General features: G+C 46.6%; 1 protein-coding gene across 3 annotated transcripts in view; it reads left to right on the forward strand.

The window, feature by feature from the left end:
• SNX29 (sorting nexin 29) overlaps positions 1-20,712 on the forward strand; it is a 627,210-nt gene that overhangs the window by 90,576 nt on the left and 515,922 nt on the right. For all 3 annotated transcript variants that reach the window (XM_058286440.2, XM_058286438.2, XM_071211343.1), the window contains one exon: positions 1,030-1,112. In XM_058286440.2, coding sequence (XP_058142423.1) covers positions 1,030-1,112 — 83 coding nt within the window. The remainder of the gene's footprint in view (positions 1-1,029; positions 1,113-20,712) is intronic.

Here is a 20,712-nt window from a genome sequence, read left to right on the forward strand (position 1 = left end):
CTAGTCAATTGGGGATAATAATAGGGTTGCTGTGAGGATTACGTGAATTAATATTTGTAAGCCACTTAGATGTTATATAGCATTTGCCAAGTACTTAGTACTGTCTGGCATATAGTAAGTGCTGTAAGTCCCATAGGGTTTTCATAGCCTTCCTCCCTTCCTCCCTTCCCTTCTTCTCTCTTTCTTTCTCTTTCAAGTAGAAGTACTCACAGTCATTGTGTGTTTGCTGGCTGAGCTAAGGCAGATATGCCAGAGTCTCTCTCATCCCACAGTGATCCTCTTTGCTCTTCCTGTGATTTTTCTTCTTTCTGTTCATGGTTTGATTTGGTGTCACGGGGTGCTGTCACATGTACGTTTTCAACCAGCTCCAGGTCGGGGTTGCTAACACCCTACGCCATGCTTGCAATTCTGGTCTCACCTCGAATGGACAGGCTTCTGCCCTCTCTAACAAATGCTTTCCCCTGGAGGCTGGTGTCAGTTGGAACAGTGCTGGGGAGTATTGGCATTCACCAGACCCTTCAGGGTGCTGAGTCCTCTCACTGTGTGCTTTTGGAAGTTTAGAAAATGCAGCAGTGAATGAAAAAAGTCACTCTAACCCCCAACTCCATTTCATTATTGATGTTTTTTTGCTCTTTTTTTTTTTTTTTTGCTTGTTGTCTGTTTGTTTTTTCTTTAGGAGGCACTAGGAACCAAACCCAGGACCTCCCATGTGGGAGGCAGAAACTCAAATGCTTGAGCCACATCTGCTCCCTGCTTGTTTGTTTTTTTGCTTGTTGTCTGCTCTTTTTTTTTCCTTCTCATTGTTTTTGCTTGATGTCTTCTCGTTGTTTGTTTGTCTTCTTTAGGGGGCACTGGGAACTGAACCCAGGGCCTCCCATGTGGGAGGTGGCTGCTCCACTGCTTGAGCTTCCCTGTAAATATATTTTTAAATGGCTGCCTTCTGTTTCTGTTAGTAGGTGTACCTGACTAAACTGATCACCGCCATTTTAAGTGGCCGAGTGTGACTTCCTTCTGCTTTTTCTTTCTCAGTGTGGAAGCCAGTCCTCCAGGCCAAGGAAGTCCTCTGAGCAGCCTATTACCTTCTGCCTCGGTGCCGGAGTCAATGACCATTAGTAAGTATTTTCTGAGCCTCCTCCATCCATCCTGGATGATGTCTGGGTGCCTGCTTCACCGCGGTGCCTTTGTGCTCGTGCCTGTGTGACAGTGGAGGTTGTGAAATGTGGGATAAAGTATGGGTTGTCTGTACATGGTTGTGCCCTTGAGGTCTGTGTTCAATATAAAATGTGTGTAGTGGGGGCTTCCTGATCTGTGTGTTAATGTGTGATGCTTGGGTGCATGTGTGTTCTAAAAGACACACGTAGGATGGAGAAGCATTTAGTTGGAAGGAAGCTTCCGGTTGTTCAAGGTTCTGGAGTTTGCTTTCTCTAAGGAAGTTGGTTGTAGAGGAACTCTTCCCATTAGTTTTGCCTTGTAACTCTGGACCAGGAGTTTCTTAATCTTTTTTGTTCCATGGACCCTTTTGCCAGTCAGGTGAAATGAATACCACTGTAATTTATTTATTGCATACATTCATAAATGAAGGAAATGCTAGATTTCAGTTAGCGGTTGGAGAAAATAAAGATAATAAGTTCATTTTTTTCAATTCAAGCTCATGGACCCCCTGAAATCTTTCCTATTGGGGGTCCATGGACCCCTTGTCAAGAACCCCTGCTCTGGAGGTTTTGTAGTAAGGAAAAGTACAGCTATCAAAGATGAATAAATTGTGCTAATGATGAGGCTCAAACTGTTTCCAAGAACCCTTCACCACCCAGTAAAATTATAGAGATACCTTAAGGTTAGGTTTTTGAAGGCTTTATATAACAAAAAACAAACCACAAGATAGAAATTCATTTCTCTAGAGGTGGATAGGCTGGGGTTGGTATATGGCCCCATGGTCATAGGGACAAAGGCTCTGTCTGGACTCATAGTCCAAGATGGCTGTTTTAGCTCCAGCCATCCCATTCTCATCCCAGCCAGCAGGAAGGAGAAGGGGGCAAAGGAGAGGCTTTCATAGATAGCATTCAGCATCTTAGATAGGATTTAGCATTTCCTTTGATTATGAAAGTAGCAACAAACAACCATAGTAGTATTAGCAGAATGGGTAACTTTGTCACCAGTAGAACTTGGGCACATGCCACAACTGCCACATGTAATGTGAAATGAAAAATCTCAGAATGTCATTTCTGCTTGAAAATATGGTAGTTATTTAATATGGTAAGAAACCTATATATTACTTTATCTTTTATTTTTAACATTCTTGATAATTCTAGTTTAATATAATTGATAATTTCTTCTGTATTTTATACACTTAAACACATTTTTCTGAGTGGTACCTGGGCTACGGCAAGGTGAAGACACCAGCTGTAAGGGCCCTTCCTAAAACGTATAGACAGTATTCCACTTATTAATTCATCCCATGGGCATCCCCTGGTTGTAAAGGAGGCAGCATGCCCAGATTAAAAAACAAAAACAAAACCAAACCAAAAAAAAACAGGCTTTTCATTGGGAAGGGAAATGGAGTTTTGGAGGCAACCAGCATTCCCCTGTTCAGGGGTGAAAAAGGAGATGGACTGATGCTGGAAGGTTGGTGCAGGCTCACTTTGAATGATGAAAATGACGTAGTTTATTATGGCGCTTGCCAGCCTCGAACTTGGATGGACAGGTATTCATGGATCCCCCTGAATGAGGGACACTTTTTGGGGTAGGATAATGGATGGGTTGCTGTTTCCCAATTTTCAGTCAATTCATATGTGTACCTCTATACTATTATTTAGTCAATGGTCTTTTATTTTTACTGGTGCACTTAAAAAAACCTTGAGCACCTTTATTTAAGAAGGAAACTTTATATTATTAGTGTCAGTGGAGAGCCACTGTAATTTGAATCATATGTCAGGTACTGTAAAAACATCGTGAAAAGGAAACAATGTTGTTAAGTTCTGCCAGGATGTGGTCCCCTGCCCCAGATTCTGAACCGAGGCCTGGTCCTCTTGGTAAAGAGGAGATAAGTCAGTGTTAGAAGGTGTTAAAGATGTCCTAATGCCAAGCCCATACTTTTTTTTCCCCTGGAAGTAATAAAAAAAGATCAGAGAAGGGAAAAGGAGCAGCCTTCTGTGCTTTCCTGTTCTTTAAAGCCTTATCCTTCTTGCATCTACAGTTCTCTCTCTGTTAGGCCTACACTTTTCTGTAGATGGAGGAAGCTCTCCTCTTGTCCTTGAGGTGCATCCACTCTAAAGAACATCGATTTTTGACTCACAGTTTTAAAGGGACCATGGCCCTAGAGCTGGAGACTTTGTGAACACCATGCTTTGTAGGCACCTGATTGTACGTGACGCTGTTGGGATGGAGGCCTCTACCATCATGCTTTATGGCGGCTTTCCTGCTCCCTGGAAGCGCAGCTAAGCTCAGTTTGCTTTGTCTGCAGATCTTTGGGGTGGACATTCATTATGGTCCTTGGGGAAGTTGCCGGCTCTCCTTGCATATCTTCTTTAAGTGTGTTTCTGAGTTTTACTTAGGTCAGTGATTTAGACTGGTTTTTCCTTGTTTTTATTGTTCACTTCTCTGAAAGTAGTAAATTCAGTTTTATGATTTGGTATCTTTGGCAAGCAGGGAATACCCAAAATTCACAACTTGAATCTCTAAAGAAAAATGTCATGGCATGCTCATTGTGGCCCTGGATACTGCTAGCCACGTGGTTTCGGGAGGATGAGTGAGGGGTGGGGGGGTTCTGTTTTCCAAGGGGCTGTAGATTTCAGGAGCCTTCAGAGGACAGAGCTGCTGCTCACCCTGGTGTGTTCCACTGCAGGAGTGCAGAGTGGAGGGTGGTTTTGACCTGCTCCCCTCCATCGTGCTTCTACCTCCCGTGTTACCTGGGAGAGAAATAAGATGGGGGTCTGTCTGGGCATCTGGGGCATCCCAAGAGTGATCTGACTTCAGATTAAGAAATCACATCCCAGGAAGTGGATTTGGCTCAATGGATAGAGCATCTGTCTACCACATGGGAGGTCCAAGGTTCAAACCCAGGGCCTCCTGACCCATGTGATGAAGCTGGTCCATGTGCAGTGTTGATGTGTGGAAGGAGTGCCGTGTCATACAGGGGTGTCCCCTGTGTAGGGGAGCCCCACACACAAGAAGTGTACCCCGTTAAGGAGAGCCACCTAGTGTGACAAAAGTGGTGCCTCCCCAGGAGTGATGTTGCGCACATGGAGAGCTGACACAGCAAGATGACACAACAGAGACACGGATTCCTGGTGCTGCTGCTAAGAATACAAGTGACATAGAAGAACACACAGTGAATGGACACAGAGAGCAGACAACTGGGGGGAGAAGGGGAGGGAAAGGGAGAGAAATAAATAAAAAATCTTAAAAAAAAAGAGACCATATCCCAGTGTGGGAAGCACATGGAATTTCACTCTAGAGGACACACTCAACTCTTGCACACCCCAGAAGACCCTGGCAAAGGGAACCCAGCAACCCAGTGAGCCCCGAAGCAGCGAGCGTCTGCTCGCATCCCCCATCACTTTCCTGACATCCATTACTACCTGCTAGGTGTCTCCCTCTGCAACCTTCTTGACTCTTTAATCCTTGACACTGGGTTAAATCGGCAAGTCCTCTCAAGTATCTCTGAAATTGCCAACGGTTTTGTCCTAAGGCATTTTGGGGGTATGTGTTCTTGTTGTTATTTAATATCCAAGAGAAGGTGATATGACCAGACCCCCACTTCATTGCTTTTTCTTTGTACCAGGGCTTTTGGGGCTTAAGAAAACCCAAAATCCTATTATGAGAAGTTAATTATTTAGGAAAGCAGTTAAGACAGATTTGAGCAAATCAAAGCACCCACAATTCTGCTTTCCATTTCTGCAGGTAAGTTTGCCGGTCTTGTTTGGCACATACAGTTGTATGCTTTGAGCATGTAATTCCGGGTTGGGATCACCGCATGTTGTTGTTTTAGGAAGGCAGCGTGGCATCGTAGCCAGGAGGGCTGCCTCTGAAGCTGGGCTGCTGGGTTCAAGTCCCAGCTGGGTGGCCTTGACCCTCTCAGTGCCTCTGTTTCTTTATAACGTTGGGATGGGATCACTGTCCGTCTTGTGTGGTTGCTGTGGAGACGAACCCTGAAGTGCTTAAAACTGGGTATATGTAGCAGTCAATAAATGTCAGCTATTACTAATGTGCTTATTTTTTCTCCCTGTGTTCTCATTGTGTTTTAATATGAATATTTTATCCATTTATTTTTTTTTCAGTTTTACACGAGGTGTTGTTATTTTATACAGTCCCATGTTACCGTTTTTTTGCTTTACTTTTAGTTATTTACATGACCTTAGACTTTCCCTTTCAACCACTGTCATACTCATATAATAGCACTGCTAGTTACAAACACCATGATGTGCTTTCACCACTTCTATTCTTTTTTTTTTTTTTTGATTTGCAAACAACCTTTTTACCAATTCTGCACAGATTAGCCCTCAGCTTTCCATTCTTTACTCTACTTCTATTTTCTGGTGACCTATATCTAATTTTTTTATTGTCTAATGTGCTTATTTTACGTTCTGATTTCTTAACATCATTTCTTTCATATCTTTTTCTTGGTAATCTCCCTGGTCATCATGTGGAAATGCTACATATATTCTGTCACCTGATTTATTATAATTTTTTTTTTGGCAGGGGGTCACCAGCTAGACTTTTTTTTTTTTTCAGTGAGTTTCTCATTAAAGAAGAAATGAAAAGTGTTACACATGAAGTGCTAGGCTGCTACCAGGTGCTACCTTAGAATAAATATTAGCCACTGTGATTTTTTTTCCTGCTCAGGTGTTCCAGTGTGGTATATTCCTGGTTGTGGGTTGCTGGGCCCAAGTTGTGGCCACATTTCCAGGCTCTGTATGAGTCCCCATTTTGTTAGCATTGCCAGTAGCGCAAGGGCTGCCAGTTCCTTTATACTTCCCCTGCATTGGTTGCTAACATTTTACTGTGTTTTTGCTACTTTGGGGTCTGGGAATGGCACTGTGCTCGAGTGGACATGCGTTCCCTTGAGGAACAGCCCATCTCATTCTTCAGTTGTTGCATTTGTGGTCCCCCACGCCCTGGTGTGAGTTGTTTATATTCTTTAGTTCCTTCTGTCCTCATATTATGTGATTGCCTGATTTGGACAGGAAGTTGAGAATATGAGGGACTGGATCAAAATAGGCCTCTGCTCAGGGCTCTGTGGATTGGGGAGAAGCTTGGAAAGTGCTGTCAAGGGTTCCACTTCTTTGGGGGGGCACGGGCCACCGGGGCCTTCCTGCCGGGCCTTAAACGTTTCCTCTGTGAGAGTTGGCAGAAAGTCTGTGCTCTGTGTCGCCACCTCGGCGAGGCTTCTAGACCTGCTGCTGCTGGGCTCTCTTCCCTTGTCTGAAGGTATTCCCAGGCCAGGTGGGGCAGTGCCTTCTATCGTGGCCTCTTCCTCCGTCGGCTTTACCACTATTCCTGACAAGCCCAGAAACAGAATTTCCAGAACTCTTCGGTTTGTTTAGAAATAGCAGGTCTGAGGAATGGAATACTTAATTAATTTTCTTCTCTAATAAAATGTGTCTACATATTACCCCAGTTTTGACAATAACACTGTATAAAAACAGAATAACAACTAATTTTTGCAGAGCTTACTATGTACCAAATGTTGTACCTAAACATTTGAAACCACATTTTCTTATTTAATCCCTCAGTAATCTTCTGAGTTCTTGTCCAAGACTGTGCAGCTAGCATCATTCCACAAATATTTATTGAGCAACTACTGTGTGCCAGACATGGTAGATATATGAGTGGTGAAGCTCGTGATGAACCCAGGTTTTCTAACTGTGAAGCCTACATGCTTAATTCTAAATTACCTAAGGAGCCATGCTCTGCCTTCACCTAGCTGTAGTATGCAGCAGTATGCTAATAACTATGGGTATCCAGGTCTGAGAGCCTTAAACTTAATTGTTTTTTTTTTAATCAAGGAATTCCTGAGTTCTTGATTAAGGGCACTTTTGGATGAATATATCAAATATGCTTAATTATTTCCAGGGAGTACTTTTAGCTCTGAACATTAGCAGGCCTATGGAAACTGGAAGGCCTGACCTCTTATACATACCAACCCCTCTTTGCAAGTTGCTGCCTCTCTAGCTCCCATATCACCCCCTTCACTAGCTCCAAAGATGTGCCAGGTAACGACCAAGCTGTCCAGGGTTCAATGTTGCCACCTAGTGGATGGGCCAGGAGCTAGCCCAAGTATTTTTCTCTTCATCACTTCCATACATGGCCCCTCTCCTGCCAAACATATGATGATTTTGCAACTTTGGGTGTGTTTTTCATTGTAGATAGTTTTCAGGACATTTCACCTTAGTTTATTATTTTCATATCTACATAAAATAATAAGTGTTAGTTACATTATTCAAATCATTTTAATTCCATTTTAATTTCTTTTTTTCTCTTTTTATCTCAAAAAACCTTTGTCTCTCTTGTATGAGAGCAGAATATGACCTTAATTTTCATGGGTAAATGGAAAAGTAGTATTTCTCACGTATTAGAAGCAAAGCAAAAAGAAAACCATGTATTATTATTACTATTATTTCTCTACCCTTCCCCGCCCTCCCCTCCCCCAGTTGTCTGTTTTCTGTGTTCATTTGCTGTGTGTTCTTCTGTGTCCGCTTATATTCTTGTCAGTGGCACTGGAAATCTGTGTCTCTTTTTTTTTGGTGCATCATCTTGCTGCATCAGCTCTCCATGTGTGCGGCGTTACTCCTGGGCAGGCTGCACTTTTTTCGCACTGGGTGGGTCTCCTTATGGGGTGCACTCCTTGCACGTGGCACTCCCCTACGCGGGGGACACCCCTGCTTGGCAGGGCACTCCTTGCACGTATCAGCACTGTGCACGGGCCAGCTCGTCACACAGGTCAGGAGGCCCTGGGTTTGAACCTTGGACCTACCATGTGGTAGGCGGACACTCTATCCGTTGAGCCAAATCTGCTTCCCAAAAAAACTTGTATTATTTTTGATATGAAATCAAACCTAATAAGGAATCCATGTTACTAACCTCTAATGCCATTAAAAATATCTAGCAGAGCTTCTCGAAGAATAGCTCAGAATACACTTGTTGTCCTTTGCTGTTTAAGCTGGCTTATCGCAAACATGAAATTTTATGATGACTAAATTTCATTTTCTATTTTCCAGTTTCTTTTAACTGCTAATTGTATTGACATTCTTTGAAACCTGATGGGTGGCAGCAATGTTTCAACCAAGTTTTGGGTTAAACCGCCCTATGGGTCCCAGTCAGTGGGCCTGGGGGTACAAACAGGAGTAGAGGGCGAGGGAAAGGCGCTGTGAACTGTCAAGGCAGAGACTGGCGGAGACCAGAGCAGCTGATTCTCTGTAAGGGCGACCGCGTTTGGCTGGGTGTTCTGGCAGGCTTTAAGCAAAAGCCGGGTGGCTGCTGCTGAAGGCTGTTTGGTAGACAGCTGTGCTCCATGGGATGACCTTGGCCGTGGTGGTGGCAGTTATGGCAATGAGGGAAACATTTTAATCCACCATGCTGGATGCTTCCCACCAGCGCATCAGGTGTGGACGCCACTGCCCCCATTTCACAGATGAGAAACCCACTCAGGCAGAGGCTGATACAGGGCCCAGGGTCATGCAGCAAGACTTCAGGTATGTGCATCCCAAATCCACCTCCGTTCTCCACCTCTCTTCTTCCTGGAGTGGACATGCTTGGGGACCCGTGGCTTTTGCCCCTTATAGGCCACGCTGGCAGCCTGATCACTGTGAATAGCTTTATAACTGCCTTTGAAATGTACTTTGGGAGAAACTGTCTGGTCACAGGCCCTGAATGTCCTGTGTCAGCGCCCCAGGGGAGCATGATCCCTTTGGAGCTGTGAGTGTCGCCCCGTCTCTCTCTGACTTGTCTCTTCTGGCCGCCTGCCTTGGAAAGAGTGTACAGCCAAGCACGTGTGATGTGGATGTCACAGGCTGCCAGGGCGTTGGGTCGGTCTGTTCAGCAGACCCAACAATGTCACTCTCAAGTGCAGCCAGAAAGCTAGAAATAGGAAGAGGCAGGAGCATGTGTTGTAATCTAACAGCCTCCAAAAGGGCTGTGGCAAGATGAAGTTTAGGGACAGGACAGGGAGGGAATTTTGGGGGCATTTACACAGCGCCACAAGAAGGGCGTCAGATTGTCAGGTTTGCTCCCCTGGCTCAACAGGTGCTTCGAGGGTGTGGGCTCTGCTCTGTGCTGCTAAAGGTCGTGGACAGTTCTCACGGATTCTTCACCTGGAGAGGACTCTTGCTTTCACTCACCATGGCCCCTTGTTCAAGCGAGGAGGCTTGGGCAGAGCACATGGGGACCTTGCCGGGGTCCTGCAGTGAGCCAGCTGGGAAAGAGACCTGGCGGGCAGCATTGCCAGGAGAGTGCTCTTCTTTAAGAAGGAAAAGCATTTTTTTTCTATTTTGTTCTCTTTTATTCATTCTTTTTTTTACTGTTTCCTAAACTTTTTCTTTTGTTCAGAAACAATTTCTGCCCCAGGCTGACTGTGTGATAGGCACTGTGCTAATCTCCGCTTTTACACTGGTGACAAGAAGCCAGAGTGCTGCCCTCAGGAGCTGCCTGATCAGTGGGGGAGACAGTGAGCAAGCACCAACACGTGTATGAGTCCTTGTGAATTGTGATAAGTGCAAGAAAGGTGAGGCATGGGGCACCTGTTTTAAGGTGGATTGTCAGGAAAGGTCTCCTTCAGGTGGCATTGGTGCTGTAGCCTTAAGGTCGTAGCTAACTTTGGTGGCGGATGGTGGCAGGGAAGAGTAGCTGAGTATGGGTGAGGGAGAGCAGATGGGAGGATAGTGGGGAAGTGGGGAATAGGGAGAGCCGATGGGAGGATGGTGAGAAGGTGGGTCCATTTGGATTATATTTCAAATGCAGTGGGATACAGCACAGGGTTTTAAGGCGAGGGGGTGACTTTAACTAGAAAAGGCCACTTTTCTCACTTCCTCTTGCCAGCTCTGGCTGTAAAGTTTTTCTGCTTCTTCAGGCACATTTAAAACAGTATGTTCCTCCAGGCCTCCCTTGTTCCTGCCTGACGTCCCTTCCTTGCACAACTAGTTCTTTTTTTTTTTTTTAATTTTTTAATTTTTTATTGACTTTGTAATAATATTACATTAAAATATATATGTGAGGTCCCATTCAACCCCACCCCCCCACCCCCCCTCTCCCCCCCCCCAACAACACTCGTTCCCATCATCATGACACATCCATTGGATTTGGTAAGTACATCTTTGGGCACCTCTGCACCTCATATACATTGGTTCACATCATGGCCCATACTCTCCTCTATTCCATCATGTAGGCCCTGTGAGGATTTACAATGTCCGGTGATTACCTCTGAAGCACCATCCAGGGCAGCTCCATGTCCCGAAGACGCCTCCACCTCTCATCTCTTCCTGCCTTTCCCCATATCCTTTGTCCATTATGTCCACTTTTCCCAATCCAATGCCAGCTCTTCTATGTGGACACTGGATTGGTTGTGTCCATTGCACCTTTATGTCAAGAGGAGGCTCAGATTCCACCTGGATGCTGGATGCAATCCTCCCATTTTCAGTTGTAATCACTCTAGGCTCCATGGTGTGGTGGTTGTCCTTCTTCACCTCCATCTTAGCTGAGTGTGGTAAGTCCAATAAATCAGATTGTAGGTGCTGGAGTCTGTTGAGGCTCAGGATCTGGCTATCACATTGTCAGTCCAGAGATTCAAATCCCCTAAATATATCTTAAACCCCAACATTAACTGCACCTCCAGCACATTAGCATGAAAGTCTTATGAAGGGAGATCCCATCTGAGTCCAGATTCATCACACATAAACACCATTTCCAAAGAGGGGCCATCTGCCCTGGTAGTTAACCCCATCGGCCATGACCATAACTCCCATGGACAACTAGTTCTTGAAGGCCTCCTTTGTGCCTCCCCGGCTGGAGCGCAGAGCTGATGTCACTGCCCACAGTCATCGCCCTGGGCCAGCTGCTTCAGCTTCCACGGCTCCGAGGTGCGTGCTGAGTGCTGCTCCAGAGCAGAGGGCAGAGAGGCTGCTTGGGGCTGTCCAGAGCCTGGAGTTTTGAGTTTGAGCCCCAGCTCTGGTCCTTACTAGCTAGGTTTTCCTTCACTCATTTCCTTAAAGACTCCCTGGACCCTGTTTCTCGTTGGTAAAACGGGGATACTTACATTGGCTTCTCATGCCTTTTCTGAGGACTAAAGGCACTAGCAGGAGAAGGCACCAAACGCAGGTGTTGTACTAGGCACGTGCACTCCTGCTGAGTGGGCACTGGCTTGGGATTGCATCCTTCGCAGGCATCTGGAAGCTTCCAGAGACTGTTTAGGGTCAGGTGGTGGCATCACTTGTGGGAGAGATTATTTTTGGAATCATTTTGGAGACCTGCTTTTGGGATTTTTTTTTTTTTTTTTTTTTTTTAAGAAAATACAGGAGATTGAAACCAGGACCTCATACATGGGAAGCAGGCGCTCAACCACTGAGCTATATCCACTCCCCAATGACAGCTGGTTTTTTCGTTTGTTTGTTTTTAGGTGGTACCAGGGATCAAGCCTGGGACCTTGTACATAGGAAGCAGGCACTCATCTACTTGAGCTGCATCCATTCCCCATTTTTTTTTTTTAAGATTTATTTATTTATTTATCTCCCCTTCTCCCCCCGCCCCCACCCCAGTTGTCTGTTCTCTGTGTCTATTTGCTGTGTCATCTTCTTTGTCCACTTCTGTTGTTGTCAGCGGCACAGGAATCTGTGTTTTTGTTGTGTCATCTTGTTTTGTCAGATCTCTGTGTGTGTGGAGCCATTCTTAGGCAGGCTGTACTTTCTTTCACGCTGGGCAGCTCTCCTTAGGGGGTGCACTCCTTGTGCGTGGGGCTCCCCTATGCGGGGGACACCCCTGTGTGGCAGGGCACTCCTTGCGTGCATCAGCAATGCGTGTGGGCCAGCTCCACATGGGTCAAGGAGGCCCGGGGTTTGAACCGCAGACCTCCCATGTGGTAAACAGACACCCTAACCACTGGGCCAAGTCTGCTTCCCCATTCCCCATTTTGGAGATCAATTTTGAGCCTATTCAATAGCTCCCTAAGGGCTTAAGCCATAATTCTAAATCCTGTTCCTGGGGTTTTGGCTTCAAATTCTAGAATTCTTCCTGGTCACTTCCCTTTCTCTCCTGGTTTCTTTACATTTGACCTATGACTGTTTTCAGGTATCAGATCCACTCAGATGTTCTTTTAAGGAGGATAGCTAGCTTCTCATTTATTTTGCCTACTATGGACCAAGCTTTATCTATATTATCATTTAGTTTTCACAGCACCCCTGCAAAATGGGAGTGTTGGCCCCCTTTCACAGTTGATGCCACTGCAAAGCCAGAGGTTGCAGTAAGGTCATACTGCTAGTACATGCTGGAGCTGGGGCTCCCATTCTGTTTTCCCTCCTTGCTGTTCCTGGAAACCCACAAGTATCTGGAATGTTCTTCCTCCAGATGACAGCACTCAGGTCTGTTAAAATGACCCTCCTCAAAGACGCTTTCCTTCCCTGAACACCCTATTTAACATATCTTACCCCTTCACCCTCATGGCATGACCCTGCTTTGGTATTTTTCACAACTGGTAAGCCTTTAGTTTTCAGAACCCCTCTGCTCCTCACACTGGAATGAAAGCTCCTTGAGGACAAGGGCTTTGCCTGCTTGTTCACTGCTATATCCCCAGAGCCTAAAATTGTGCCTGGCATGTAATTGTTGCCCAAGAAACATTTGTTGCATGAATGAATGAATGAATGAATGTACCAATGTTTATTCTAGTTCTACAAGCATGAAAAATTTAGAAAGTGTTCTCTAGCAATGAGTTAGAAAAGTTGCCTGAGCACTGGATCATGTCCATTTTAATCACCATTGTATCTCTAACTAGGTGAGTGTTAATATTAGTGGCATGAGGGAGTGTTTTAGTTTCCCAGCTCCTAAAACAAATACTATACACTGGGTTGGCGTAAACCATGGGAATTTATTGGCTCATGGTTTTGGGGCTAGAAGTCTAAAATCGAGGCATCATCAAGGCAAAGTGTTTTCTCTCAAGGCTGTGACACTCAGGCTGGCTGCTGGCGATCCTTCATCCTGGGCTTTTCTGTCCGTGGCGGTGCACATAGTGGCGCCTTCTCCTTTCTCTTCCAGGTTCTGTTGACTCCCAGCTCTGGCTGCTTCCTCTGTGGCTTCTCCCTCTGTTTCCCTCTCTCTAAGGCCTCCAGTGATAGGAGTGAGGTGGGTCACACCTTGAGAACCAACCACATTGCAAGGTCCTGTTTATAATGGTTCACACCCACAGGGATGGACTTTTTTTTTTTTTTTTTTTAAAGATTTATTTATTTATTATTTCCCCCTCCCATCTCCCCTTCTGTGCCCTGCTGTTTTTGCTGTCTGTGTCCATTCACTGTGTGATCTACTGTATCGATTTCTCTTTTTGTCTTCTCTTCCTGTCTTTCTCCTCTAGAATTCACTGGGATTCAATCCTGGCACCTCTGATGTGGAGAGAAGTTCCCCGTCAATTGCATCACCTCATTTCCTGGTTTCTGCTGCACTTCACCTTGACTCTCCCCTTCGTCTCTCTTCTGTTGCATCATCTTGCTGCATGACTCACTTTAGTGGGCACTCGCTGCACAGGCACTCGGCTTGTTATGTGGGCACTCGGTTCGCCATGTGGGCACTGGCTCACCACGGGGCACTGACTCACCAAGCGGGTACTAGTGTGGGCATTGGCTCTTCATGTGGGCACTTGGCTCTCTGCACAGGCACTCGCGCAGGCACTCAGCTCACCATGCAGGCCCTGGCTTGCCGCACGGGCACTGGCTCACCACACGGGCACTCACGTGGACACTCTGCTTGCCACGCGGGCACTCGGCTCACCATGCGGGCACTTGCCTCACCGTGCAGGCACGTGCCTCACCATATAGGCACTGGCTTGCCACACAGGCACGCTTTCTCCTCTTCTTTTTCACTAGGAGACCCCAGGGATCGAACCTGCGTCCTCCCCTATGGTAGGCAGAGGCCTTATCACTTGAGCCACATCTGCTTCCCAGGAATGATTCTTAATGAGCATGTTGTTCTGGGCTACATAGCTCCAAGCCACCATGGGAGTGGATGAGTGAGTGAATTTTCATCTATCTTTTTGGTTGTATCAGGGAGGCAGCTGGTTGTAGGAGAAAGAGCACTGACTTGGGCATCAGGAAAACTTGTTTCTGATCCTGACTCTCATAGTAGTGGGTGCCTTGACATCTCTGTGCTTCACTTTTCCAAACTGTAAAGTGGAAGAGGCTGGATTCAAGGATTCTTTGTGGCTCTAATCATCTCTTTTAGGACAGGAATATCCAAATTCTCATTTGCAGCAAGTTCTCCATGTCTGAATGTTTTTAATGATTTACCTGGTCTTGATGGTTGCTCTGATGTCAAAGGCAGGTGCTGCCATTCCTCCCTTGCTTACTGCCTCCTTTACAGATGTGTGGATGCTGCCCTTGACTTTGCATGACCTTTGGCTCAGTTAGGCTCGTATAGAGAAACACATTGGCTTTGACATGTGGCCCATAACTTTTTATTCCTTAGGCCAGGTGTTGGCTGATGTAGGAAGCATGACAGGGTTGGAAACAGGCAGAATGGTATTTGTGTCAGTGCCTGGACTCCTTTGGACTGTTTTGAAAACACACTGTCTTCTAGAGTTTGTAAAGGTGAGTCAACCTTCTTTATGAAAGGTAAATGTCACTCTCAGGTTTTAATGCTGTGTGCCAGCAACCCTTACATTGTCACTGCCGAGCATATCATCAGAGCTGCTAGAAGATGAGATGTATAAATCCTTTCTCTATTTTATGCATCCTCTATTTTGAAAATACCCTGATGTAGGTGATTATGGTTGTAATTAGTTGAGAGGAAGCCTCTTGGAGGTGGGAAGAACACCAGGCCAGGTAGATTGGGGTGTTGCTGTTCAAGAGCTGTGTGGCCTTGGACAATGCCTTAATTTTTCTGAACCTCAGTTTCCCAGTCCATGAAATGGAGGTAATATTATCTGTGCAGGGTTCTACAAAGTATATGCAGTGTCTAGTGTGGAGCCTGGGATATACTGTCTGGGGAGCTTCATTGAAGGTCCGTGGATGATTTCAGAGACTTCAGAAGCCTCTTGCAATTGTGTGCAAAATTGTGTTTGCTCATGTATATGGACTTCCCTGCTTTCGTCATCCTCTCTCAAAGGATTCCAGATTTTATAAAAAAAGAGTCAGGAACACTTGGAGTGCTCAGGTTGTGGTCACTGCACATAGGCCCTGCAGCAATACTGGTAATTGTCATCATTGTTGCCACTGCTGCTCAAGGTGGTTAACATCAGCTACACTGGCTGCGCTCTTCCCACTCCCCTCCGTGGAGCAGCGGGAACTTGGGTGAGTCACGTAACCTGTCTGTACAGTGTTCTCGCCTATGAAATGGGCTACTACTAGTATCTAACGGTCAGGGTTGTGAGCCTTGAATGAATTACTATTTGAAAAATACTCAAAGATACTTTATATAAATTATACCTTAATAAAAAGTGGAAAAAAATCTTTGGACGAGTGGCCAGCATAGACTAAGTGCTGCTATGTGGTACCATTACTAACATCCTCAAAGGGGAATTGCTGGCTCACTGTTCTGAAAACGACGCTGGGGCTTGTTGTTGAACTCAGATGGATAGACCTGATCTCCCGTTTTCCAAAACAATCCCTGCCACAGATGCCCCTGAAGTTCCCTTTACCTTCCCTCTAGGTAAGTCCTCTTAACCAGTACGATAGGTGAGTCCTCTTAACCAGCATGATCTCTCTGTCACTGCTTTTGGCTTTGCAAGATTGGAAGACATGATCAGACAGGACAGTGTTTTGTAACCCAGGGGAGAGTTCCGCTCCCGGGAACATTTGGCAATGTCTGGAGATGTGTTTGGTTGTCACCCCTGGGTAGGGGTGCTCCTGGCCTCTGGGTGAAGCCAGGGCTGCTGCTGAATAGCCTACAGTGCGAGGCCAGCCCCCCCACCCCCAACGCAGCTACTCTGCTCCACGGGTCATTCATACTGGGGTGAGAAACCTGAGACAGGAGGAGGAGGCAGCTGGCCTCCTTTCCAGGATCTAGGTTTTGTTTCAGCCTTTTTTGTTTACACTCAGTCTCCTGCATGGCCCAGGGAGCAAAACCTAGGAGAAAGATGAACCTAAACAAAACGATAGCGCCCAGAAAGCATTTTTTCTTGTCTGTGTTTCTGGGAGTTTAGTCCTACAATGAAGGTGATTTTGCAGGGTTGTATGTGCATAAGGCTAAAGGCCTATAGAATATATCAGAATAAATGATCCCAGCCTAAGAGCTGCAGAAACATATTCACATTCAGCCTGTGCATGCCCATCCTGCTACCTTACTTGAACTCCAAGAACCAACCCTGATTGAAAATTCATTCAGGCGATATTTCTCAGTATTCTGTTATTCTTCTCTTCCTTCACCTCCATTTTAAAAAGAGTTCCTACTCTTGACCTGATTTCTTTGCTGGGATGTGTGATCCTTTTGGAGCTGGAAGTTGCCAGGCAGGGGCGCAGCCTTTGTTCTGCTGACTGCCAGAAGAGCAGCCTTGGCGCCACCAGGGGGAGCTCTGGCCCTTTCTCTGCCTCCCTCTGTGCTGGCTTCCTTCTGCCACGGTGGGTTTTTGCTATCTCAATTTTTGATAATCTGCACTGATGTCCTATTTAGGTGTGAAGTGGAGTGGTGGTGGTAGTAGGAGCAACGGCCTTTTCTAGTTAAACCCAGCAAGGCTGCTTGGAGCCTTCTGTTTGCGGCATTATTGCCATCAAACGTTGCCAGTGACTTTCTGAAGGGGAGAAAAGAGGTCTTTGGGTCCTGTTTTGAAAGGGAATATACAGCTAGTCAGAAAATGTTTCTCCTTTGCTACTGTTTATCATGAGCTATAACTGATTATCCATGAGTATTTATTCAACTTTCAAATTTGAATTATTGCCTTCTTTTTCCTTTTTGGGGGATTGCGGGGTTGTTGGTAGTAGAACTAGGTAAACCCATATAATCAACCTGATTGCTCCCTTTTGATTTACTGTCAGTTTTTTTTTTTTTCTTTTTTTAATCTTGAGCCAGGGCAGAGAGGGCAAGAAAAATATCCTTGGTTGTCAGTAGGTCTTGGTGAGCGGGTCCTTCTTTCCCTCAGCTGTTATTGGAAAAGATTCTACATACTAGTGAGGCTTTCTGGCATGCGTGTCGCCTGGCAACACTTCCAAGCAGGGGGCAGCTTGAGAAATGAAGTTGAAGAACACCATAGTAATGATTCAGAGGGAGATGGGGAGGCCCAACAGCCGGCCGACGGCCGGGCTGAGCGTTTGATGATGAAATTTCAGGATGAGTTGGTGTGTCAGCAGTTGTTAAATTGGTTGTTCCCTGAGCCTTCTGCCCCTTAATGCCAAGGACTAAATCTTGATGCAGCCAACACAAATCCCTAAAGTTGGGCAAATTTCTTTAAAGGGGAAACTTCCCACTGCATGTGTCTGTTAGACTGTCAGTGACTTGGTAATTGGGAGGTTCCGGATGGAGCTTAGACTTTGCTCCATGTGTTCATCAATTGGTTTATTAATTCCATAAGCATTTACTGAGCCTCTGTCATGTGCTGGACACTCCTTAGGGACTGGATTGCCAACAGTGCCCCAGCCCCTGCACTTCACAAGCTCAGTGCCTCATATATATAATCCCCATAATGTGGATTATAAGAGTACCGGTCTTGAGATTTAACTGAGTTAATACATATAAAGTGCTTATGACCTTGCTCAGTAAACATTAGCACCTATTCCGTGGACCCGGCCACAGGCATTCAATGTCTAGTGAAAATAATGACGGTTATGAAATACAGAGTCCAAGAATGGACTGGATGAGGAAAAAAAAGGAAGGCCCTTGGGTCCCACTGGAATGTACTTTTTGTTATCTCTGGGCACCAAGTACCCTCCACAGTACTTGGAGGGTACTTGGTACTTGTTCCCCTACTTTGAATAAGTTCTCCTTGAAGCAGGAAATCCTCATAGGAATTTTAGGTTGTGTAGTACAGCTTTCAGCTCCTTAAGTGTAACCACAAAGACTTCTAACCAAATGGGAGTTGCCGACTTCAACTAATACAAATGTTTGTTTCTTCACTTGGAGGAGGGGGACTGATGAGCCTCAAGGGGACTGATGTCACAAGGAGGGGTGGCTGAGGGATAGAGGGCGATGGGGGAAGGCTGCAGGGGCCTTAAGGCCTTCTCAGGATGGTGCCAGGCTGGCTCCTTGGCAGCACCTGCGGGCAGGAGACAGCGTGGGCAAGGGCGGCATGGATTTGCTGAGCCACGCCCCTGAGTCCTGCCATGCTGCGGTTCTGTTAAGCTCTGCTAGACATCAGGCAGGTTGGGGCACCCCAGGGAAGCACTTGAGGAAGTGTCGATGATGGGCTGAGGAGCATGGTGGACTCGTTCCAGCTTCTGCACACCTGAACCCCCTCTTCACGGCAGTCCTGTGGGGGCGGGTGCTGCAATTACCCCTGTTTTACAGAGGAAATGGGGGCACATTGAGGCTCGGGGAATTGCTCAGTACTGGAGAGCTGATGGACAGTGGAGCTGGGATTCACAGCTGGGTGCTTAGCCCGGGAAGGACGCGGTTTAGCCTCACTTGGAGACCCTGTTCCCAAGGCCACACTGACTGACGTGTCTCTTTTCCCAGGTTTCCTGCCTCAGGCTGGTTGCTTTGCCCCTGACTGTGGTTAATAATCTGGGCTGCGATTAGCTCCCTGAAGTCTCAGTCTCATTCTGTTCATTTGGTTCTTTTTTGAGCCCAGCACGATTTATTATTTTTTTGAATTTCTGCATTCTAGCCAAGCCTTTTGCTTTCCTGCTGACCTTCTTTTAAGCAACTCAGACTCCTGATTTGTTTACAAACTTTTAGGAAATGGCTGTCATTGAACTGTGAGCTAGGACAGACTTTTGGTCTTGAGGTTTGTGTCTTGAGCTCTCGGCTGGGTCAGGCAGCAGTTTATGGAATGGCTTGGTGCAATTCACAGCTGATCCAAAATGGGCTTCCTGTTCAGGGCATGTGGCACCAGTCACACTGAAAGTGTGCTACCAGAAGAGTGAGGGCAGCTCAGTCTGCAATGTTGCATTGGGGTGGTGGTCCTTCGTGGGGCCGGGCCGGACACTAGGACACTAGCTGTTAGGCGGGGAGGGAGCAGGAGGCAGGAGGGGAAGTCCCAGGCGCCTGCAGGTGACAGATGGGCTCGCATCCCGGTGCCCGCTTCTGCTGCTGATCAGTTCCCCTTCCTGGATCTCCAAGTCCTTATTTCCAGAAGGAGGTGAATACTACCCACCCCGTGATGTGCCTGGCACATAGATTGTGATCCATACACGGTCCTGGCCCCACTGCTCCAACGTTTCCTCCTTCTTTCCCCAACCCCGATCTTAAATGTTAAATTTAAAAATTAGTATTTAAATATTTTTGTGTAGGTAATACATTCACATGGAAGAAAGGAAGAAAGCTCAAGAGGTACAAGAGGGACACAGTACAGAGTTTCCTTCCACATTCACCACCAGCCACCTAGTTTCCTCCTTGGAGAACGTTTTTAGAGTTCAAGGTCAGGGTGAACGCAGCTGCCAAACTGAGTCGGGGCTGGCCATGCTGAGCGCTGCCCGCTCTGATAGGAGGCCTCCTTGCCTTTCAGCAGCACTAGGTGCTCCCGGGTCTCAGCCCACACTCTCAGTTTTCACAGGCTCACGATTTTGTCCATGCTGTTCCCTCTGCCTGAACACCCTTCTGGCCCTCTGCTTTTTTTTTTCCCTTGGTAGTGTTTTATTTTCCTTCAAGACTCAGCTTGGGTGGTCACCTCCTCCAGACAGATGAAGATCAGAGTGGTAGCTTTGTGATTAGTAAAGCTGATTGGAAATCAGCGCTTTCAGCCTGTGGGCAGGTGGGCTTGGGAAGATGTCACCCCTGAGGTAAGCTGTCTGAGCCGGCCCTTGAGCATACCACGTGGGTGAGCAGGAGCCTGCCCGAAGAGCAAGCACCCGCGGGGGGCTGGGCCCAGCGAACTCGCCTCCTTCCCCTGGGGTTCTCAGTGGGACGAGTTGCTCCTCCCCTCCTGGGAACAGTGAGCAACGGGGGAGACAGCTGTAGGGGAGAGCTGCTCTACGTGCAAACCAGAGGCCCCAGAATTGGCGGCCCTCCTCCAACAGCGAGCGCCTCCTGCAGGAAGAGAAACTGAGATTCCAGTCTGCTCTTGAGATTTGTGACCGTGGGTGGGTGACTTTTCTGAGCTTCTTTTTTCTTCTGCAAAATGAGACTCATAGCCTCTACCTCATTCAGGTTTGCGCCACTCTGCTTGGTAAGAGGCTGAGTGTTAAATCCATTTCCCCTTTCCATTGATAGCTTGGCTCATTTTATTGTATGCCCTTCTCCCTGATCTTTCTTGAAACCCAAATCTTCTTTTCTCTCTGAAGCAAGGAAACTGGAACCAAAATTATCAAATGGGGTTGCACTTCTAGTAGGTAAGTAGAGTGTATGTAAGGAAGAGTCTGTGGCTGCCCACAGGTTTGTGCTGCCTGAGCCCTTGACTTAGCACCTCCTGGGCGCATGGTACCTCCTGGGCACTTG

The sequence above is a fragment of the Dasypus novemcinctus genome, chromosome 23, assembly GCF_030445035.2.
Source record: "Dasypus novemcinctus isolate mDasNov1 chromosome 23, mDasNov1.1.hap2, whole genome shotgun sequence".
Lineage (NCBI taxonomy): Eukaryota > Metazoa > Chordata > Mammalia > Cingulata > Dasypodidae > Dasypus > Dasypus novemcinctus.